The 25010-nt window shown below is 37.9% G+C and overlaps 1 protein-coding gene across 4 annotated transcripts in view; it reads right to left on the reverse strand.

The window, feature by feature from the left end:
- The window catches only part of Ica1 (islet cell autoantigen 1), a 137953-nt gene that overhangs the window by 91014 nt on the left and 21929 nt on the right, over window positions 1-25010 (reverse strand). For all 4 annotated transcript variants that reach the window (XM_048340079.1, XM_048340078.1, XM_048340082.1 and 1 more), the window contains 4 exons: window positions 23157-23322; window positions 18876-18948; window positions 10121-10244; window positions 5626-5824 (listed from right to left, as the gene is read on the reverse strand). In XM_048340079.1, the coding sequence (XP_048196036.1) occupies window positions 5626-5824; window positions 10121-10244; window positions 18876-18948; window positions 23157-23322 (562 nt within the window). The remainder of the gene's footprint in view (window positions 1-5625; window positions 5825-10120; window positions 10245-18875; window positions 18949-23156; window positions 23323-25010) is intronic.

Raw genomic sequence — 25010 nt, forward strand, 5'->3', positions numbered from 1 at the left:
CTTTGTGCATGTTATTCGAAATGGCCTTGGCTTAGCCCTGAATCTACTGTTTGCCATTTACCAAGTTCAGTGGGAGAAAAATCAATAAAGACACATAAAGCCCCAAAGGCCTCATCTCATCAAATTCAGAATTGAGAGCAAGGGTATAATTATTTGTTCCCTTCTGAATTGTGCCATGTGAAAATGGCAGGCTTTTCCTATGGCATTTTGGCAGCTAGATTCAATCTGTGTGTGGACCACAAATAACAAGTGCCCTAGTTAAACAACTAACTCAAACCAAAACAAACAACAAGCACATATCAAAACCCAACCGATGAATATGGAGAGTTACAAAACAGATATGTGGAAGTATTAACTGTATAAAAGAAATTTTCACCTCATAAAAGAACTCAATCCAGTATATGCAACTAGATAACTAGCAAAGGCAGATGTGGAGCCAAGCCCCTCCCTCTTTTGCTTTTGACTGGAGCCGAGCTGGGAATTAAGGTTCTGCTTGGACATTGTTCCAATGGAGGGATCCAAACTTGAAAGGTTCCTCATTTATGCAACACAGCTTGTTGGGGGTGAGGAGGAGCTGATTTTTTTTGACGCTGAAGCAGAGACGTGTTCCAGCCAGGGAGTTGATTTACCAGACAGAAATGCCAGGCTTTTGTTATAGACCAGTGAGACAGTCGAGCAGTGACACTCCAGTATCACTTGGCGTCTTCAACTCCCACAGGACCTGCCCTCAATTGCTAAAAGAACCTGACCTTTGACAAAGACCAATGATTTCAGCTGTAATTAATGAAACTGTCAAATTAATTAACCTAAGTCTTTGTTCAGAAGGGGAAAAAAATCCCTCTAGTATCAATACTGCTATTTACCAGTCTTTGACCAAGCTCATAGGCCAACACTTTTATAATGGGGAACAGGGACCCCACTAACTGATGGTCTTTATGAGGTTCTATATAGTGAGCTGCCAACGTTTGTTAATAAACCTGCTCTTGGTAACATATTCTTTGATGCTATGACTAGTAGATTAACAGGTCCAAAATCTAACAGTATTTGAAAATCAATACAAACCTGTGAATAACAGCATATATCCCTCATATTTCCTATAATACCTTTTAGATAGTCCTTGGAATTGTGGTGGTGAAATACTAGACAAATGCTGCAAGCTTTCATTAAGCCTTTTAATAAATGGCCTCATTAAACATTGGTTCTTCTGTCCTTGTCCATGAAGACTCTGACTCCTACAAATGCCCACATATACATTTCCATACTATCTCTTTAGAGGATTCAGAACTATTTCCTTACACCTAGCACAGCTTTTATCCCATTTAGAATAATTACCCGCCATCCATTTCTGACTTTCAAGAAAAACAAGACACTTAATTGACCACAGGAGGACTCTCTCAAGGGCATCGGGCTGCAAGGGCTCTGCTGGAGCTCACAACTTCAGCTGATGTAACCTGCTACGAGAAACTGACTTCTATTTTTAAATCACACCCTTTTCCTCTGCCTTCAGAGGGCACACGTATCACATGTTGTAACTTTGCTCATAAAATACCTCGTGGTCCCAGGGTGAATCACACTGTCAGGAGAAGCCGAAGAGGTTATACAGCCATCTAGTCCTGCGGGGCATGTAAAATCACCTACCAGTGCTTACTCTCTGTTTTGGAAGGGAATATTCATGTGGTCACACTCCCCAGGAATCTCATTCCTCATGGTCATGTTGAAAAGAACAGATAACTAGTAAAGGTCCCTTCAGAAGAAATCAAACTTCTTCTTCCCTTGGAGTTTTGGGCCCCTCACATAGACACTTATGGCTTCCTAAAGTTGATTCTGAGCCCTCTCTTCAGCTTATGTGCTTTCAAAGGGTGCCAGGCAGAAAACATCATTTGCTTTGCTAGATTTTAAGTTTTTCATTCATCATTTCAGTTCTGCTCGCTGTGTGCTATTTAAAAGGTTTCTTGGCATGTGAACACAGACTTGGTTGGAGGTGAACATACACTTGAACTTGATATTTATCTATTTATTTATTTATTCATATTCTGCTTATTTCCAAAAATAATGAAGAACTCTGTCATTAAAGTGGTGGTCTATAGAGTCTGGCAGAGGTCAGAACTGTGTGTTTCCCTTGTCTACTTTCCTCCTCCTGCCACAGTCAGGCCATGATCTGCCTGGGTCTATTCAAAAGCATTCCACTGGCTCTCCCAGGCTCAAGGCCTGGCTCCTTCTAATCTCTTCTTCACATTAAAATCTGAGCTGTGGAGAATACACATTTGATCACCCTCCTCCCCTTTCAACATACTTCCCTTCCCCTCTCACCCTCAGCAGATGCCCCTTCTACTCTGGCCCTGCTTCACTCTTTAGGGGTGTGGGCAACCCTGTTTCCCACACCTTTCTACCTTTTGTGCTCTAGTTGCTTTCACTGCATGTCTTTGTCTAAGTTGTCTGCTTAGTGAGAAACTCTGCTCTGTCGTTTCCATTCCTTCCCACTCATCCATCACCTGTTGTTTGGACACCAATTCCTCCAAGGAGGTTCCTCCTCAGTGTTTCTGTGGTGCCGTATGCTACTTTAGACAAGTGTTCTTTATACTACCTTGTGTATACTTGCTCTATCCTCAAATAAGACACAATAGTAACAAATGGATTTGCCTGTTTTATATATTCCTCTGGATGCTGCCTAGCCCATAGCTGAACTTCAATAATTTGTTCAATGAGTGAATCAGTGAATGAGAACCACACAGTGGTCCACAATCATAAAGAGCCAGAATTTTAGTCTCCCCTAGAATATGTGAAGTTAGTCAAGTTCAGAGTTCAGAGTCCATCAGATGAAGTGTGGAAGCAGGAGATGGTACCGTGGAGACAAACTCCTGCTCTTGCAGTGACTCCTACAGACCAACCCAGCTGGGTCATGTTCCCAGATGACTCAGAAACATGTGTAGGTAACACATTACTTAGAGATAAATGGAGACTCTGTTTAACAGGGGATCCCACTGTGACAAGACACTCAAGCTCATTGGGAGTTAAATTCCATGTTATAAACTCCAAGTTAAAACTTCACAATTGAAAGTCCTTGCAAAGAAGTCAGCAAGCCACAAATTAATAATTCAACTGTGTACCTGCACAAAGACATATGTCAGTTCCTAAAACATCATGAAGTCAGCAGCATAAGATGGGAATGCTGAGAGGGTTGAGAAAAAATGAGTCTCCCTCACCAGGCTCAGTGCCTGGAACTTAGCCATTAGACTAGTGAGCAACAACTCAGGGCCAGGCACTGGGATGGTCCCAGTGTTAATGGCTCTCAAGAGAACCAACATGGTCCTTGGTCCTCATGAAGAGTACAGCCTAATCAGTAACATGCTTGAAGATCAAACTCTTAAAACACACACACACACACACACACACACACACACACACACACAAACAGCCTCTTTCTCTAAATTCTAAGCACATCATGCTCGACTATTAAATTAAATCCAGCACACATGGGATTAGGAAGTAAGGCTACTTTAGCTACTTCAGCATGGAAACGGATTTTTCTTAAAACCATATTTTCCAGAATCAACTGACTGATCATACTAAATTGTAGGAAATGTTTCAACATTCAAACCAAATGACGAAGGACTTGGTTTTCATTTCATCTTTACCCAGTTAGCAACATCCTCTCCCGATCCAAACAAAACTAAATAAACACAATTCCACATGAAATGATTCTGCCTTCCAGAAAAAAAAAATTGTATGTTTGCTTTTGTTATCTAGCACATAGGAGGTGCTCAATAATTGTTAATAGAAGGAATAAATCATAGGAAATCTAACTAGAAAAGTCCTTTGTTGATCATAGGTATGCTCTTAAATTTCCTTTTTATTTTTTTGTTAGGAGAAGAAAATAACTGTGTATATTTTCCAGTATTCTGATTTTTCATTTCCTTGTCTGATCTTTGGCTAGTAATCTAACATGGGTGTCATTTTCCTCACCTACAGTAAATAATCTCAGTGAGGATTAATGAGTGGTAAACATCACTATGCCCTGAAGACAATGCTTTTTTTTTTTTTTTTTGCCAGACCTGGGGCTTGAACTCAGGGCCTTGACATGGTCCCTGAGCTTCTTTTGCTCGTCTATCACTCTACCACTTGAGCCACAGTGCCACTTCCAGCTTTTTCTGTGTAAGTGGTACTGAGGAATGGAACTCAGAGCTTCATGCATGCTAGGCAAATACTGTAACATTAAGCCACATTCCCAGTCCACAAGACAATGCTTTTCTTTTCTCTCCTTTCCTTTTCTTATCTTGTCTTTTCTCATATCAACTCCACTCCTCACATACTTTAAATAAAATGTTAAAGACAAAGCAAGTTCCAAGCATGATTAGAAAGTCAGAAAACTTGAGGTTATTTGGGGGCTCACCAGCATGTAGCTGCCAAACCTTTAAAATTTTGTTTGCTATCTTGAAGCCTTGGTTTTCTAAGATCAGGGAGATTTACTACATGTTGTCAAGGAGGCTTTTCAGTCCTAACTTTTCAGAAAAGTCAAATGCTGCAAAGACATGAAAGACATCTACAATCAGAAGAGAAGCTAGATACTGATTCCTTTCATAAGGAAGGATTTGAAGTGACAAATGAAGAGAAAATTCACCTTTTAGAGGAAGTTATATCCATACATATCTAAGAGAAGAATTCTGTTAAGCAATAGATATTACCTCCTCTTCACCCTAACACATCTGACTTTCCCACACACTGGGAGGTTTCCCATTGCTTAAATACCATGATGATGTATGTGCCTAAAAAGAGACCTGGGAGTTTCAAGTTAATATCTCTAATTAGAAATGGATCCGATGAAATGGGTAGGGCAGTTGATGCAATATTATGTCAAACCTAATAGTTGGCTAATATTTTCCTTTTACATCCTGAAACATATCCAGTAAACCAAACAAAGAACTACCAAGACCATACACAAAAATTGCTCAACGTTTTCATAAATACTCAGGGTACCACTGCCACCCAGTGGCAAGATACAGTTCCCTACAAACAATTACACAAGACAATTTAACAAATAAAGACTGCCCCTCTACTGCTTAGCAGTTCTTTATGGGACATTTCACAGGATATCTATTTCTTTGACTACTTATTTTCCTCAGAGAAATTTCCAATAAGAGGTTGGTTGGCAGAAGATAAGGTCAATGTCACATTTGCTAATCACACAACTAGCCCTTATGGTCTCAGAATGCATCATAAAACAAAGGAGCATAATTTTTATTAGTTTTATATGCATTAGCAATTAGAAAAGGTTTCCCTTATAGTCAGTTCTCACCTTCCAGATTCATTTGATCTACCTGATTTTTTTCAGTTATGCATAAAAAGGCATTTAGAAGTGACAAGCTTACAAAAAGTGCACATTATATGAAAATCTGACTTCAATTAAAACCAGTTACTAAATCCCAGCAATTTCCAGCTGTCTTTTCTGTCTTATCCTTAGAGAATTATATATCACATTAATTGGTATTCTGTCACATAAAAAGATGCTGGTGATGATTAATTGCATCCTTGGTGCATTTGAGTTGTGTCTTCACTAGAAGGATTCCAATCACACCTCATTACCTTCCAACAGGTACCTTTCCTGCTAACCCTCACAAAATCTCCTACCTTCCTGAACTTCTCCATTTGCTTGTAGAGGTCTGGATCAAGCTCCTGAGACACATCCTTCATCCATAATAAAGCCCCTCTGTATTCTGTCCGGCACTGCTCCATCCGGTTCACTGTCAGCCAAGTATCTGAGATGGCCCGATGCCGAAAAGTCTCCACTTCTTGGTGAAATCGACACAAAGGATTTCGCAAGGCCAACCTGGACAAGAAGAGAAAACCACAATCCAGAAAATAAGCCAATTGACAATTTGAATCCATCATCTTTTGTACATCTTAAACACAGGAGTCTAAAACAATATTTGAACACAGAAGATACTGCATCAAAATCTGATAAATGACCAGATGTGGTGGCTCAAACCTGCTGGAATACTGTAGGGTGGTAGAAACTGGGGGAATATAGGTTGAGTCCAGCCCAGGAAAAATTAGTTTTTGAAACTCCATCTTGACCAATAGCTGGGTATGGGAGTGTGTTCCTGTTATCCTAACAATTCAGAGAAGCACAAATAGAATTGCAGTCCAACCAGGCCCGAGCATAAAGCAAGACCTTATTTTAAAAATAACCAATACAAATCAATTAAAAATAACATACAAAAAGAGCTGGTAGAGTGGCTGAAATGGTAGCATGCATGGTTAGCACAAGACCCTGTATTCAAACTCCAGTACTACCACAAAAATAAATAAATGAATCTTAGTGAAAATGTATGGAAACTCATGAGTCAGCTGGGGATGACTGCCTATGTATTGATTCCTTAATGCCCTAATTTATAGGGCATTATAAATTACTGAACTGGACTGTTGGGAAGTGTCTCCACAAGTGTCACCTGTAGTGGGACAGAGCCTAAGCAAAGTGTTCATTTGCAAATAGAACCAATCCCATGTCAAATAAAGACTAGTTGACTCATGATCATTCAGATTTCCATGTTTGGTCACTCCTTGTCTCCTGCTCCCTGATCCCTGACCTTTAGGACAGAGTGTATTATTACAGTTTCACTGACATGGTCACATGGCCACTGTGATTTCTCTTCAAAGACCAGAGCATCTGCTGCTGGCTTTCTAATTATATAGAACTAAGGCATCGGCTGAAGCATTTTTAAACGGTTTAGAAAGAGTGCTAATCACATTGACTCAGTATCTAATGTATGTGAGATAGGTTATGTGGTTTAATCATTTTATTTGTTTTGTTTTTTGTGCCAGTCCTGGTGCTTGAACTCAGAGCCTGGCACTGTCTCTCTCTCTCTCTCTCTCTCTTCTCTCTCTTTCTCTTTCTCTTTCTCTTTCTCTCTCTCTCTCTCTCACACACACAAATACTATACAAGTAATGAATGCATATTATAGAAATGTCTGATTATTATCATACTTTCTATACAAAATTTCATTTATTCAGAAAAATGATGAGACATAATTAAACTTTGAATGAAATATTTATTTGGGTAGAAAATACTGCATTTTTTTACATATTTCAACCTCAAGTAGCAATGTCAGATAAATTAGACTTTTAAAATAGATTCTTCTCCAAGAAGTTGCTGGGGACAGGTGCAAAAAATAAAAATAAGATGAATATTTAAATTTCCATTTAAATGCAAACTAACTTAGCTGCCTGGCACAATGGTGTCAATGAGCCAATGTCAGCTTTTGGCTACAATGCCTCCATGTGTGCAGCACTGTGAGATTACAAATGGTGTTGTAAACCATTTAAAAAAAGAAACCCTCATTCACCATTTCCCTACTTCTCCTCTGCTCTGTAAGTAAGTCAGTTAAACACTGCTGTGGAGGCTTGTATAATTGAAGACTTCTCAGATGTCCACTCAAGGATCCTGCTCATTTCTAGACTGCTCTTTCTTTTCCCTTGGATTTGTCTGTTTTCTAAAATTGGCTCAGAACAAGTCTTGTGAATAAACTATTCTTGATTTCATGTAGTATTTTAAAATTGGACAGAAACTTTTGAAGTTGCAATAGTATAATCATAGAAAAGAAAAAGGCATATAACATCACCTCATTTTCCCCCCTTGTAATGTGCTTCCTCTACATCAGAAAAATGAAACCCACTCACTTGTGACACAAAAAACTAAGTGGACCCAAGAAAAATCAGTAACCAAGAAAATCTCAGGCTTCAATGCTAGATTGGCTCATGTGTTCATTCATGAAATTTTTCTCAATTGAAATAATTACTAGAGCACCTAAAGGTCTATTTCAAAGATGCTTTTCCTTTAGTAAGAAAAGGTGCTGAGATATATCATGGCATGCCTAGGTCGTGGAATCTTGCAATACAGATGCTATTCAAGATGCACACATCATTTCTTTAAAAGATGCTGATGCTATTTGATTCAAAAAATCAATTTGGTAAATAAGCAGCATACAATAGGACTAATACAAGAATGACATGGTAGGATGATATATATATATTATATATATATGTATATGTATATACGTATGTATACATATACATATATATATATATTCTGGTATTTCCTCTTTCATGCTCCTTCTGAGAATTCAAGAGCAAGAGAGTTTCACATAATCCTCCTAGGAGAACTGGCTGGGATTTCAAGTGCCTGGTAAGCAGCTGAGGGATAATGAAAACAAGGCCACCATACAGAAGGCTACCTTCCAAACTGCAGGGTTTGTCACACCTCCTTAAATTATGCGTGAAGTGCAGTGTGCTCATCTATAGTGTTGATCATTGCAAGCATCATTTGCTTTGCTTCACTGATTTAGCAGGGATTTTTTTTTTTTTGAGACTGTAGCCCAGAGTAGTTGTGAGCTCACAATTCACCTGCCTCTACCTCCCCAGTGCTAGGATTAAGGCAGGAGCACCACACAGGGCCTTTTTCCCCTTTCCTTTTTATTTCTCTTACTGTTTTTGTTTGTACTGAAAAGTTAGATTACATAAAATTAAGGTACTGTATGTGTGCCTTGTAAGATAATTTGATACATTATAAAAGTACATAACTAGATGGCCACATTATAGAATAATTAGCAATACAATCAGTAAAAGAAACCTTTCCAGTATCCTGGGATTTAGCTTTGTTTTCTGTAAATGGATATTAGTTTTTATATAAAAGCATGGATAAGTTTTTTTCTCACTAAAATTAGTGATAATCATGTGTTTTTGCATAAGACAATTTATTCGGACAGATTTTCTAGGAATTGATTATCCCTGTAAGGTTGAAAAGGGCCATCTAGACAGAGAAATAACAGGGATTATAAAGGAGGTCATCCTTATTAGTAAAACACTTCAAAAATTAGTGCATATAGATTTTACAAGTAAATATGAAATGTACAACTTAAGATTTCAAATAAGTACCTTCTTTGGAAAACTAGGGTAGTTAACTATTGGGAATAATTTCATTTAACAGTGATGCTTGGCACGCCACAAGGACAGGGGTTCAAATGTCATTAGGAAGATTCAACTTATCCTTTTTTCTCCTCCATCTTTCTTGGGATTTCACAGAAGCACCCAAATGTCATATGAGAATAGACTGCTTGGTCCATGAGGAGGGAAAGCAAATAGGAAAAATTGACAGAAGAAGTTAGTAAGTGAAATTTCTGTAGACCAAATATTTTTTGGAAACCACCTACAGTTTTATTCAGGTTGAGTTCTGTCGAAAACTAGTATGAGACACTTTCTTGTGCACTTGTTAGTAACTGGGAGAGGCACAAAGAATAATTGTGCGCAAGGGGTGCCTACTTGTTTAACAATGATCACAAAAAAAAATAAGTTCAGGTTGTGTTTTTGTTGTTGTTGTGGGAAATCTTTTTTTTTGTTTTCTTTTTTTTCTTTATTGTCAAAGTGTGATACAGAGGGGTTACAAATTCATATGAAAGGCAGTGAGTACATTTCTTGTTCTACTTGTTACCTCCTCCCTCAAAAGGCAGTTTTCTCTGTACTAGAGCTTCTCAAACGTATGTTGAAATCAATGGAGATTTTGTTGCAATGCAGATTTGGAGTCAGCAGGTCTGGGGGCGGGGGGGGAGGGCCTAGATTCTGTATTTCTAAGGAGCTCTCAGATCATGCTGTGGATGCCACTGGCCCTGGGCCTGGGCAGTGCATCCTGGTCCAGGGCATTCTGAATGACACCTCTCTGCAGTTAATTGGCCCACAGAGAGAAGCCAGGGAACCCTTTAAGCTGGTCTCATTAGTCTCTTGCTCTAATCAGCTACTGGAAGGGTACCAGACTGGTTGTTATGAGCAACTTGAAGGTCAAATATAAGCCTAAGACAGCATTTACAATGATGAGCATACATAATGCCCCTACAAACCAGAAGAAATAATTAAACATTAACAGGGAGGAAAAAAGAAAACAGCTTTACAATTTTATTTAAGTCAGAGTTAAGTAGAAACCAACTAGCAACTGGGCACAGAGTAGGTTTTCAGCCTCAGGGAAAAGTCTTGCAAAGATTATGAGATTCCCCTTTATGAGTAAGTGGGTCCCAGGTTCTCTTTAGTCCCCTCCCCCTTCCCTCCACCTCAAAGTATCCCATGAAGGCTACACACCTTTGTTGGGAAGAAAAACACAGGGCCTTTCCTGTGGCTTGCATCATTTTTCCTGCTCTGGTTTTATCTTGGAAGCCTTGGGATCGGAGAAATTTTCCCAGTTCATTTTCTTCTTGTGACAAGACTGATGAAGAAAAGAGGGAAAGGGAGCTGTGAACAATGCACTTTTTTTTTTATATTACAAAGAAACTGAGAGAAACAAATCACAAGGTCCTCTCTTCAGAGGCAACGATGAGATGAAATTAAATCCAAGTGGCAGGCTGCAAGGTAAGTTCCCCCCCTCCACCCCTCACCCCCTGCCATTTAACTTTTATGCTGTTCTTCCATTTACAATAGGAGAGATCAAATTCACTTGAATACATCTGTCAGTGAGTTGGTGCCCTGTAATCAGAACCAGAAAATGACCTCTGTACTGAAAAGCGAGCCCATAATGTGCTGCTCTGAGCTGAAATAAAGGAGTTGGGTTTGTCAAGTCTGATGGTGGGAATCTTTTGTGGCTGCCTAGAATGTGGTGCTGGCTGCCTTCTATTATCCTCTCTTTCTCTCTGACTTTTTGATCTCTTTCTGAGTTACATTCTGCTCAAATGTAAAGCAATTCAAATACCTCACATGTGACCCTGGGTTTTAGATGGAGGTAGTAGTGGGGATTGATGATGGTTTGGTCATCAAGTTGACCACTTTGAGAGATTTTAAAATATACAGTTGGTACACCAAATCAGGATTTGTTCTGCCTAATCTTGGCCTTATTCTTAAAGAGAAGCGTAGATGAGACTATTGCTTAAGAAAGTGATTTTTAGAAATCACTTTGGCACCAAATATAGGTTGCAGAATTGTACTCTCCTACTAAACTACATCCTAAGCCCTCAGTTTTTTGAGACAAGGACCCATTAAGTAGCTAAGACTGGCCTTGAACTTGATATCCTGCCACCCCTTCCTGAGCCACCTTGCCTAGCTGTATTTATACATCATGTATCTCTATAAGCATGTTCTAAATGCTATGATGATTTTTATCCACTTTCATGAGTCATTCAAGATTTCTTTCAGAACGCACTCATTTCTGACACAACCTCTCCAACAACAGTTATAGAACAACAGTTATAGACCAGTGACTCACATCTATAATCCTGGCTATTCAGGAGGCTGAGATCTGAGGATCACAGTTACATGCTAGACAAGGCAGACAACTTCTCAAGACTCCTATCTCCAACTAACCAGAAAAAAGATGGAGCTGGGGATGTGGTCTCAGTGATATAGTGAAAAAGTGGAGCATGAAGGTCTGAGTTCAAGTCCTAGGACTGGCACACACACAAAAAGAAACAGAAAAAAAGAGAGGGGAAGAAGGAAGAAAGGGAGGAAGGAAGAAAGAAGAAAGGGAGAGAAGAAGGAGGGAGGGAGGACAGAAGGAAAAAGGGAAGGAAGGAAAGAGGGAAAGAAGGAAGGAAGAAAAGAAGGAAGGAGGGAAGGAAGGAGTGAGGGAGACAGGAAGAAAGGCAAGGTCTGGCCAGGAACTAGGAATGCAAAGGTGACAGCTAAACTCACTACTTGTTCTTCATCGATTTGTAATTACAGTTTATTCTCAACAGACCCCCAATTGGACCTGTGGAAAAGAGGGTTTCAGAATCCATTTCTCCTGAGAGATAAATGATACTCCTCCTTCCACTGTCCTCTTTCAATAACCAAGTCCCCAAATCAAAGACCAGCTCAAGGCTCCTTCTTTTTTTTTTTTTTCATTTGTTTTTCCTTTTATTTCAACATAATGACATTTATAAGACAATACTCCACAATCCAAAGGTAATTATAACCATTATTATTTCTCCGTTATATACATCTAGAGTCATAATTCATGCATGGCAAAAATTAACTTAAATTGTACTGAAAATGTAAATACTGCTTAATATGGCATTTGACATTTTCATATTACACAATTTTGATATATAAATCCACCAATAATTTTTACAAAAGGGGATAACTTCTATGGTTTTGACTACCCAAATTCATACTCTATCTGATTATATCTCATAATGAGATATTTTTACTTAAGTGAAAACTATGGATTATCGCACAATTTGATTATGGAAGAGAAGATGAGAATGACTATTCTTTGGAAATAAATTGAGAAAGATATCACTGTGATCTTATCCTTCCTTTGTGCTCTCAGGCATTAAAAAAAAAGAAAGGCAAAATAGAAGTTCAGCAAAATAAAACACCTGGGAGGGGGTACTAGAAAGGGATCAAGGGGGCAGGGGAAGAAAACTGAAGAGAAGAGGGGGAAAGGGAGACAGAATCACACACACACACACACACACACACACACACACACACACATATAAATACAAGGGAAGGTATGAGTAGGGGAGGGATAGGTGTGAATGTTAGAAGAGGTGATATTGATCAATATATATTTATGAACTAGTTTGTTAAATGGCAATTCCTTAGTACAACTACTTCAAGGTAATAATAAAAAGAAAGAAATGAGAGAGTAATAGGATTATGATTATAAAATGTAAGATCAAGGCTCCTTCTGTGGAGTAGTTGCTCCCTGTTTCTTGGCACAGCAGCACCCTCTGGCAGCGGTGTTAGGGCTTGCTGTGGTCAGAGTGGACATGGGGGGGGGGCATGTCTCCATCTTCACTAGGAGAATCAGCCTGCCAGGACCAGGGCTTTGGCTAAATTTTATATTCCTCAGGCTGAGCCTAGTTATATAACCATGTCACTAATTTAATGCTTGTGAAATTGAATTAACTATAATTTTTGCCTGATTATCCTTATCTACTTTACTTTAGTTCACTTAAAATGCATATTTGATACTTATGTCATGGTTCTGTGTAGCTTAGAAAACTTTTATAATTACAAGTTAGTTCAGTTTGTAATACCTTCCATTTCTTCTCTCCACTGACTAATACTTGATTCATTCAATTCTACAATGACTCTTGCCCCATAGAGAGCAATTTCCTATTTTTGCTTCTAAGAGCATGAGACTATAGTCACCTTTTTAACCTTAAAGCCTCAAGTCCAATAAAAAGGAACACATTTAGCTTAAGGCCAGAAAGTGACCAATTCATGGTACCTGAGTGATTACACTGTTGGTGACATGTACTCTCTCAAGCAAATCTGAGTAGGTTGAAGCACTTAAAAATAAAGTTTGGTCATTTTATGTACTTGATGGTTATATGTGGGTGGCAAGTAGATTCCATTTTAAGTGCTAACTCTGATTAATGGATAAAGCCAAAGAGAGAAGGGGAAAGAACTTGGATTTTTCTGTTTTGTCTTTTCTACTATTGCATTATTTTTAATTACCTTTCAGTAGTTGTACAAAGGGGTTCCAATTCAACATGTCAAATTTATAAGAACAATGCATCTTGATCAGTGTTTCCTTCTTCCATCATTCTTCCCAACCTAAGAATACCCATCCCCTCAATCAATCCCAGTAAACAAATTAGTTTAAAATTCAGGTACAACATATATGCCAAATAACTCAAAAGTTTCTACTTATACAAAGGTTTCAATTAACTGGGACTTAAAATTTTGATTTAAAGCCTATTTATATTCAATCTCTGATTCGATTTTCAGATGGATCCTTGAAAAAGCAACCAAGGAACTATGAACCCAATTACCTTACACCATTAATTCACTCAGCTCAGATTTATGGCTAATCTAATATGCACTGGACACTCTTCTGCTGTTGGGAATACAGGGATGAAGAAAATACAACAAGTCCTTGCATATACAAAGCTCATGTTCAAGTGGCAGGTGATAGAAAACAAAATGTATCTAAGCATAAACAAAACACAAAAAGGAAAACACCAGCTACAGTAATGAGAGATGAGGACTCATATAACGAGGAGAAACTGCTTTAGAATGAGTTGTCAGAGAAAGCTCTGAAAGACAAGGGGGAGCCACTGTTGATACTGTTAGGGAAGGCATTCCAGGCAGAGGTAACCTGACAAGCAAAGGAAGGGTAGGCAAGACAGGTGAGACTGTGGGCCAGATTGTGTCTTATTTATAAGCCTTGATAGGAATGTGGATTCTACTTTTAAAGCTATTATAGTGTGTGTGTGTGTGTGTGTGTGTGTGCGTGCACGCGCGCACTCCCAGTGGTTCTAAGCTTGAACTTAGGGCACTATCTCTGAGCATTCTACTCAACTTGTATTCTCAACTTCCAGCTTTTTGGTGATTGGAGATCAGAGTCTTAGGGACTTTTGACTTTTCTGACCTAACTGGCTTCAAACATTGATCTTCAGATCTCGGCCCGAAGTAGCCACCAGCACTCAGCTGCTATTAGAGTTTTTTAAAAGCAAGATTTTAGGCTTAATTAAAAATAGTATGACAGCATGCAGAGTTTCTGTATACCTTCCTCAGCATCTCCTCATTACGTCTTATATTGCCATGGAACAAGGATCAAAGCTAGGAAATTCACACTAGTACAATATTATCATGTAAACTTTTTTGAGTTTTCAAGTTTTTCCATGAATGTCTTCTTTCTGTTCCAATATCCAGCCTCAGATCCCACATTACACTGATAATGAGTCTTCTTCAGTCTCTACCAGTGGACCTCAGTCTCTCTTTTTTCTCATGACTTTGACAACTTTTTTTCTCTCCTTCCTTCCTTCCTTCCTTCCTTCCTTCCTTCCTTCCTTCCTTCCTTCCTTCCTTCCTTCCTTCCTCCTCCCTCCTCCCTCCCTCCCTCCCTCCCTCCCTTCCTCCCTTCCTCCCTTCCTTCCTTCTTTCCTTCCTTCCTTCCTTTCTTCCTTCTCCCCTCCCTCCCTCCCTCCCTCCCTCCCTCCCTCCCTCCATCCCTCCCTCCCTCCCTCCCTCACTCCCTCCCTCCTTCCTTCCCTCCCTCCCTCCCTCCTTCCCTCCCCCTTTCTTTCTTTTTTGTGCAGGTCTTGAACTCAGGGTCTAGGCACTATCCCTGGGTTTGTGCTTAAGCCTAGTACTCTACCACATAAGGCACAGCCCCACTTCTGACTTGTTGGTGTTTCATTGGAGGTAAGATTCTCATGAACTTTCCTGCCCTGGCATGTCTCAGCCTACTGAGTACTCAGCTAAGATTACAGGCATGAGCCACCAGCACCGGGTGGATTTTGACATCTTTTGAGAGTACTGGTCAGATATTCTATCTCTCAATTTGGGTTTGTCTGATTTAATGGCATTTGGCCGGAATTATGAATCTGTGGCAAAGTGTCATACTCAGTGCATGCTATCAGGAGCTACATAACAGCCTCATATGTTACCATGTGATTAAGATGATACCTTCTGCATTCTTATACTGTAATACTACATATTTTTTCCTTTAGTGACAATTTAAAAGATCTTGAGCAACAAACATAGGAGCCTTCCTAACTATCCAGTTTCTCCTGAAACTTTCACTCACTAATTGTAAGACTCCAGTGAATCTTACCTGCTAACATTTCTCAGTGCAGTGCTTGCCTTGTGGTGATTTTGTGGTTTCCGTATTCTCTCTGTATTTATTAAATGGTATTTTACTTTATAATGAAGTGTAGTCCCTTCTCACCCATCCAGCTACCACCTATTCATCAGTCTCCATAAAGACAACACTAGTTTCCCCCCTTGTGGCTTATAGTTTAATACTAAATTGTACCAGCTTTGGCCATAGGTTTACTACTGCTTCCATTCAACATGTCCCATCCTTTCATAAGTACTTTCTCATGCATGGGCATAATGAACACATTCCAAGATCATATTTCCTTATCCCAGCCCTGTAGGCACATTTTCAAGAATAGGGGTATTTAGAAACCAAGACCTGAGTGATAGATGTGCTCACTCCAATGGTATATAGTATTTCTAGGCATTCTTAGCTGATGAAAATAGTAAATATTAAAAGCACATTAACCATGCGTACATATTAATCTCTATTTCTGTGTAAATTTTTTCATATGACACTTCTGGTTCCATCACAATACTACTGGGATCATTCTAGAGTTCACTTTTAATTTGTAACTTCTAGACAGGCATCCAATATCTACAGTATGTTTACTTACTTGTTCCACCTTATTAGGTACATAAAATAGTTGTAGAATGATAGCCTATACCCCTATAAGAAATAAATATACTAACTGGTGCAGGTCATGTGTACATTTTTGGGGCTTAGTCTTATTTTTCTGTCAAAATATTGGTCTTTAATTACTAGGGTTAATTTTTTCCTCCCCATTCTAGTTAGTGTGGTAATTAATTTTGAATGTAGTTCAGTTATTTCTAACTGTTAGCATGTCATTTGAGATTCTTCCATGTTGTGGTTTATGCATTATTTGAGTACGTGAAAAATATAGCTTTAAGAGTCAGAGCTACTGGAAGTATTATACACACACACATCCCTATCCATTGGTATCCAATCTGTGTAGCTGGTTTATATTCTCTGAATTTCTTTAGCACAATGAATAGACCACATGTATTCATCAGTTTGTATATGTGTGTCTTTCATTTCTTACATTTATATTTTATTATATCCCCTTTTCTTTTACATGGAAGACAGCATACAATTGGTATGCATTTGTGCTTGGCTTCTTTTGCTGAAGATTATATCCTAAAAATTACTCCATATCAGTTCATAGAGATTTGTCTTCCTTCTTTTCGGTGACAGCTGCTTAGCAACACCCTCACATTAACTACACTATTTTTAGTCTTCCATCAAAGTTGATGTCCCTTTCCATTCAAACAGCCCTACTGCCATGGCATGGCTCACAGTAGCATAGCAAGTAAAAGGAAAGGGCTTACCCATAGCCAACAGCCAACCAGAAAATGACTTCATAGTGGAAGCATTGCTGTGATCCTGTATATTACACAAGCCTTATACATATATCATGAGTTTTGACAGTGTCAATTATAATCCTACCTAGCTAGGTGCTAGTGGCTCACGCCTGTAAGTCTAACCCACTCAGGAGACTGAGATCTGAGGATCGCAGCTGGAAACCAGCCCAGGAAGCAAAGACTGTGAGACTCTTATCTCCAATAAACTATTCAGAAAAAAGCCAGAAGTGGTGCTGTGGCTCAAATGGTACAGCGCTAGCCTTGAGCAAAAGAAGCTCAGGGACAGAGCCCAGGCCCAGAGTTCGAGCCCCAGGATTGGCACAGATAGATAGATCGATAGATAGATAGATAGATAGATAGATAGATAGATAGATAGATAGATAGATAGATAATTCTACCTAATTTGGGGTAGTTCAGGGGGATAGATCTTTGTTTTCTATTGAACCATTAAAATAGCTAGGGAGCATAATTTCTGTTGAGAAAATCACTATAGAAGCATTCACCTTTTCTTATTATTTTGTATTTAGTTTAAGGGATTTCATATGAATTACTTAAAAACAAGAGGGATACATTTATACATTTTTATATTCTACTACAAAGGGGAAAATGATTCATTTCCTGGTAAGGTTTGGTGGGAACATTAAAAGGGAACTTGATCACTACTTCTCCCTAACATGGAATTTAAACAAAGGAATAATCTGATCAGGTTCAAAAGTGAACTCTGATAGCAGCATAGACAGAGGGCTGGAGGAGACAGAAGTGGAAACAAGTGGATTGGTTAGATAACTGATTTTAGCAAGCCAAATGACAGTGATGGAGAAAGGGAAAGATGAAGGTGGAGAAAGAGAGACTCTAAAAACTATATAGAAAGCAAATCTGATCTATATTTGAGATTTACTGGGAGTGGGACAGAGAAATAGTGAGGAATATAGGTTAATGTTTCTCAGTTCCCTCATAGCTTAAGACTCTGAAGTTGGAGCCCTGTAGAAGTCTTGTCCGATCATTTAGTAAATATTCATATAGACAAGATATAAAATTCTATCTCTAAGTACTATAAGTTTAGTTTATCCCAAATAGTTTTTTAAATTAATGAATACTAAATTTTACAAGTGAATTTCATTGTGACATTTCCATATAATGTACTTTGCATATAATGAACTTTGGTAAAATTCACAAACCTCTAAAACAGTTGATGATTACATATTATCTGGAAAAATTGACCAGTTGTTAACTGTATTGGAGAGGAGTTTGGCAGCAGTCCTTAACAGAACAATATAGTAATTATATTTTTATGAATTTCTTACAAGTTAAATTTTAAGAGCATATTAGCATATAATCTAATATTTAGCATTTTTGAGATAACTTTATGGGCAATAGTTTTAGGACAGGATCACCATATAAAAATCTTGTTCCTGTGTAACCTGATTGTAACCCAATGTTGTGGGGCATTTTTTTATTTTTTGTTTTGTCAGTCATGGGGCTTGAACTGAAGGTCTGGTTGCTGTCCTTGAGCAATTTTGCTCAAGGCTAGTGCTCCACTTCTATAACCCAGTGTTGAACATAAGAAATGCTCATGAGGAAGTACTGTTAACAAAGTAGTGTTAATGAATTAATTATGTGCCTTCTTTTTCCTCTTAGTCATTTCAGAAAAACAAAATTAGATAGAAGAGAACCAGGGAAATTAAATGAAAGTTACCCTAATTTTATTATATAAAATGGAGATGCTATATCTCCATGACATAAAATTTGGGAAAATAAACACTATATATATATTCATCAGATATCCAATAAAATTTCTCCTAATATGAGATTTAGTTTAAAAAGTAAACCAGTCTAAGCAAATTACTGGCAAGATTATTACAGGCCTTCCTCATGACTTAAAAGGTAAAAGCAAGCACTCTTAATCACCCAAACATGTTACACAGGCAAAATATCTTGTTGTTTCTTACCATCTACATTGTCAATAATCATACTATGGCATACTTACAACATATCCTCTTTTGATAGAGCACAATTGCTTTAGACAAGTCCAAACAGGTTCTCTGAACTGAGTGAAACAGCTGTAATAAAAATATAAATAAAGTGTTAGACCAAACAGCAGTGAAATAAAAAATACATTGAACAATACTGTAGTGTTTGATTTTCCCACTAAAACAAAGATGATACTTGTTTGTTTGATGTTATATGATACACTATACAGAGGCTGTGACCAATACCTTAAATATGATCCCATTTTTCTCTACTTATTGGGATTCATCATCTCTAATCTAAATATAGATCTGCAGAACAATTATTTCCTCCAGACTTTTGAAATAATAACTGAAAAACAGAAAACCCAAAACAGTTTAAATTAGAGGATTTGGTATGCCAGAGACCCAATATTCTTTCATAATCTAATTTATTCCCTTTATCACTTACTGTCTTTTTTAAAATGGAGGATCTGCCTAGTAAGCATCATATTTAAAAGATGACATTAATTTTTTTTATGATTCTAATGTATTTTATGGCATGTTAAACAACTGGATAAAGCAAACACAAGTCAGCTGAATGTCCCATCTGTTTAGAAGACATCTGGTAAAATAGTGTTTAGCTAGAAGCAAACATCGCTGTTTATTTTCACAATGATTTCATAAAATACACAGGGAGACAATTTACTGCTATGCTATGGCTGCATTAGAAAAAACTGAGGAAAAGATGGGTATGAGTTCATTGAAAAGAATCCAAACTTTAACTTATCCTAGTTTTAGGTTTTTGCTTCAGAAGCAGAGATAGCTCAAAAGAAGATAGAACAGATGTTATTTGTTCGAGATTAAATATCTCCCTAAGGTGCAGGTTATCAGCCTGTGGGGCTTTATAACTGGAACCTGGGATCTGTTAAAAGGACATTGGAGTATGAAACTGTAACCTCTCTGTAATTCAGTTTGATAATAAAATATATATATATAAAAGAAATAAAAAGACATTGGATTATTAAAGACTGAAGGGACAGTGGGACACTTCTGTGCTCTTCTCTCTCTTTGCTTCCTAGCTGCTATGAGGTAAACAGCTCTCTTTCCTCAGGATATGTGGCCAAGTAACCATAGATTCAAACTTCCAAAACTATGGGTCAAAACAAACCTTTTCCTTCTTTCAAAAAAGACCTGATCTACTGCAGGTATTTGTCAAGTGGCTGAAAACAGGCTTTGTAATGTCTCCACCATCTGTCTATGAACTGCGAGGGAAGTCTTATGGAGCTACTTGATGAGAATTTTTCTCTTCCCTCTGTCCCTAATTTACTGTTTAATGTCGAAATTGTGTGTTCTGCTATCGTAAAGCACTTCAACATCTGAGTGAAAACAGATGATCTGCTTCATCATAAATATGACCAAATGATCTAATAAAAATGGATGCATGAATATATATTTAAAAATAAATACCATTTGTAGAAATGCTTAATATAATAAAACTTGGTCATGGAGAATATGAATTTACTAACTTATTAAATTTCATCCTCCTCTCACTTAGAAAAGATAAAATACCCTTCACCATAAAACTAAACAGAACATCAGCAATCTGAGTATGCTTCCATAGCAAATAATGATATCAATATTTTGGGTCAGAAACCACCAGAATAGATAAGGATCTGATTCTAACTCTTTAATATAGGGGCAAGAAGCTGTACTGTTTTTACTGTACATGCATAGGTGATAAAACACACAGATTTGTGCTGTGAGGATCTTACATATCCATACCCAATGAAAGATAAGAAACATTTCTACCATCCAGTCTAGTCTATTCTTCCCTGCCATGGCAGCTGGTAAAGGACTCTGTCACCAAAGATTAGATTTTTCTGTTCTTGTACTAAGTTGTTTTGAAAATATGATTTTCTTAACAAGTAATGTAGGTAAATGCTGAAAAAGAGCACATTTCTATATTAACTTCCCAATGTGTTATAACATAATCCAACCATTATTAAAGCTTGGCACAAATGTTTTCTGGGTGGGCTAGCAAGGTCTTGGTTGATGAGCTAACTTCATTGGGTCATTGAGAATTAGTGGTTTACATATCATTTTCATGTTTTATTGATTGAATCCATTCCTCCATAAACATTACCATGAGTATGAACATTTCTGTAACAGAAACCTCTGTCATAAAGTTATTAGTTAAAGGTATTAGTTATTAGGTAAAGTTATTAGCCACAGCTAAGTATTTTGGATGTCATGTGCCTTGGACAGCAGCTATTTGGATTCAAGTATATGGGATTAAAGTAAGTGTGCTTCGCAAGAGTCCACAAAAATGTAGTTTACAGTAGTAGTAATTAATATATTAAGCTATGTTTTTAAGATAAGGTTTCATTGGGTATCCCAGGCTGGTCTCAAACTCCAGTCCTCTTACCTCAGCCTTCCACATGCTGGTGTACTCCAACCTGACTAGCTTCAATAATTTTGTAAATAATATTTATATTTATTAGATTGTTAAAAAGGAAAAAAGATTGTGAATAATATTTATCCCATTGCTAAAAAGAATAAAAGGCATAATTTATAATAATTTTAGTTACTTATATTTAGAATATAAAACTCGGAATAGATGTTTCCTTGGTCTACTTTTTTTCCATGTGGGAATCTCCTCTAAAGCATCAATTTGTGCTTCTGTTTCAGAATTCAGAAGAGACGAGGTGGAAAATTAATATTAATTGCAATAACATGTGTTTTCATTTAGCTAATATTTATTAAATGTATGATGTGTGTGTGTCTGGCTGGAGACACGGTGGTGATTATGGATTTGACTCTTTAGTGGTAGGAAGATTGGCAAACAAACTGACACCTGCACCTGAGGTAATTCCATAAGAGATGAGTACTTTAAGAAAAATAAAACAAGGTAATGTGTTAGGCAGTGAATAGGAGTGAATAGGGAATGAGTGTGTGGATAAATCAAAAACTTTGAATATATGAATGTCCATTTTCAATGCCATCTTTAGGCTTGAGACTTAACGCCTGAGGAGTTAGATAAAGGGAAGATGTGGGAAGACAGAAAGAAAATGCTTTGCTAAGTGTGAATTTGCCTGATTGTGGCATCAGAACTGAGAAAAGGCCAAGAAAACCTAGGGCAGGGAAACAGAAGTCAGTTATGTCAGGTTTGCTAAGTATCAGATATAATGTACAGAAAGCACCCTGAATGGTCCTTGGATCATAATAAACACACAATGAACAATCATAATACTATTATCTAATTTAACCCTCTTAATAGCTATAAGTTAGCATGCTTATTTCTATTTCATGTACTAAGCAAAGGAAAGTAAGAGAAATTGGATGGTCCTCCCAAAATTATTAACAACTACCAGATATAACAATAACTCATGTCCACTGATAAGGGCATTCAAAGCCTCAAAGAGAGCCCATAACTCCCTAGGCAGCCTACAGGTTAGAAAGATCTTGTTTGGGTCTGGTGATCTGCTCATATGAGGCTAACCTTCTAAGTCTTCTTAGCCCTCTTTTAACATGACAGACCTTCTTGTGTAACTGAGAGCTAATGTCTCCCTTGCCCTCTTTGTTCCAGAATAACCATGGCTTTCCACCGTCCCAGTCATGCTTCTATGAAAAGCTTTTGAAATCTTGAGGTTTTAATTTTAGGCTCATTAAAAGTTATGCTTATCAGCTTTAGTTTGCCTATTAAATTTAAAAGTCCTGTGAAGTCACTACCAGGCCATGTAACATCATGTCCTGTCACTCATCAAAGTTGTAAGTATGCTTTCAAAATTTTAACTGAAACTACTAGCAGAAATGTCCAGCAATATGATGAGTTAGTGCGCCTTTTATTGTTATGTTGATATTCTAGATCAGGTAGATGTGAATTCAGCTTGCTGTATTACAAATTAGTCTAAGTATCTGCTTAGCTTATTCATTCGAGAACCTTCCAGATTTCTGTACCAATCTTATCAGACTCTTACTTTTTATGCTACTTTACTAGAGTTCTTCTTTTTGTTTGTTTTTAAATGCTAACATTTGCCTGAACCTTGTCACCAATTATACATCTTCAGGTATCACTAGTAGAAGCTCTGTATAATGTGGTTGTTTTTCTCAGCAGACATACACGGAATTTATCACATGCCGTGAATTCTAACTAAGCATTTGACAAATGATTTGAAAGAGGCATGCTGGTGATTAACAAGAATCTGATCCTAGTGTTTCTCATTTTCTGATATAAAGTACATCTAGACCTGTACAAGTGAGAGTTCACTTTAGACCTTGCAAGGTGGCCATGTAGGGTTTGATAGCTATATAGCACTCACCTCTAACTTAGCATCCAAGTCTGCATCAGAGGCAACAACATGTTCATCTTCCTTCTTTCCCGTGGCTTTAATAAAGGCCTGCTTAGTCTCCCAATACTTCTGTTGCATCTTATTGACAACTGACTTATCTTGAGCATACCGATTCTGTAAGTCCCAGGAATAACTGCTAAAAACATTTATAGAGCTATGTTACTCATGTCTTTCATCACAATCATAATGTTAGAGTATGAAGTAATTTCCCTAAATGTGACAGTAAACATTTACATTTAAAGCATCAAAAAGCATTGAAGTACTATCTTATATGCTCATTATACCAAGAAACTTACTCCAAAATCTTTTTTTTTTTTTTTTTGGCCAGTCCTGGGCCTTGGACTCAGGGCCTGAGCACTGTCCCTGGCTTCTTCCCGCTCAAGGCTAGCACTCTGCCACTTGAGCCACAGCGCCGCTTCTGGCCGTTTTCTGTATATGTGGTGCTGGGGAATCGAACCTTGGGCCTCGTGTATCCGAGGCAGGCATTCTTGCCACTAGGCTATATCCCCAGCCCTCAAAATCTTAAGAGTAAGAAAATTTAGAATCTTTTGTAGGAAGTCAGGAAAATAAAAATCTTGAGGAGAAATTAAGTATCAACAGATTGGTCACCTTCCTCTTTTATAAGTGGAGAAAATAAGGCCAAGGAAGCCGAGAGACTGGCTCAGGCACCCCAGGAAGTCAGAGATAAGGCCAGACACCAGCACACTCCATCATGAGCCAACAGTGAAGTGATGGCAGAAGAGTAGATAAGAGACTAACATCCAGCATGTCTAAAATCTGTTACAGACAAATCTAAAATAGTCAACCTCAGTGTCAGAGAACAGAACAAGTGGTTGGACTTGATAGAAGGAGCAGACAAAGTTTCGCAGTATACAAGATGAGAAACTTCCAGAGAGCTGCTATCCAACAGTGTATAGTGAGCAATACTGTGTTGCTTATATTAAAATTTACTGGGGAGGTAGATTTCATGCTAATTATTCTTACCACACTAAAATAAAAAACTAAAATTCCTTCCTTCCTGTGGCTTTAGTAAAGGCCTGCTTTGTTTCCAAATATTTCAGTCACATCTGATTGATAAATGACTTGTCTTGAATATATATACCAATCCTGTGTGTCCTAGGAATAATCACTAAAACATTTAAAGAGTTCTGTTCTTGATGACTTTTTTAAGGATTAAGATATTATAGTAAATCACTTTAAATTCTGCTACCTAAATGCTCAAAATACAGACAGGAAGACATCCTTCAGGAAGATCATAGTGAAGAGTAATCTAAAACATATGTAAAGAAGAAATCAGAAATAACTGAGGGTAAAAATGTAATTTCATAAAAATTCTTTTTTGGAGGGGCAGGTTATCCCAAATGCTGATGGACAGTTTGCAACTGGTTCTCTATCCTTCCCACCTCCCTCTACCTACATCTTTCTCGGTCCAGAGTTACAGCTACCAAGGCCCTCACCTCACAGTGCCCCTGATCACTCCACTCGGCAGGTATGTGCCTTCTTCCCCCCTGGCCCATCACTGCACTAGATGTACTAGATTTGGTCCCAGAGCATGAGCTTCTTCATACTATTACATCAAAACGCCAGTGTCTTGAAATCTGATGTACTTCTTCATTCAGGGACAGGCAATGTTTTTGTGTTAAGGACCATTTAGATACTTATAGCATCATTATGGGCCATGCAAAATTATCAACTAGGTAGATGAGCCTCAGGCAGCCCTCAAGAAACATATATGTCTGTCTAACATGTACAAAATGATTTTTCAGGCCTTACATGGTCATTCTCTTATCCCTGGAACATGCTCCTCAAATTTATAATGTTCAA

Source organism: Perognathus longimembris, chromosome 2, assembly GCF_023159225.1.
Source record: "Perognathus longimembris pacificus isolate PPM17 chromosome 2, ASM2315922v1, whole genome shotgun sequence".
Classification (NCBI taxonomy): domain Eukaryota; kingdom Metazoa; phylum Chordata; class Mammalia; order Rodentia; family Heteromyidae; genus Perognathus; species Perognathus longimembris.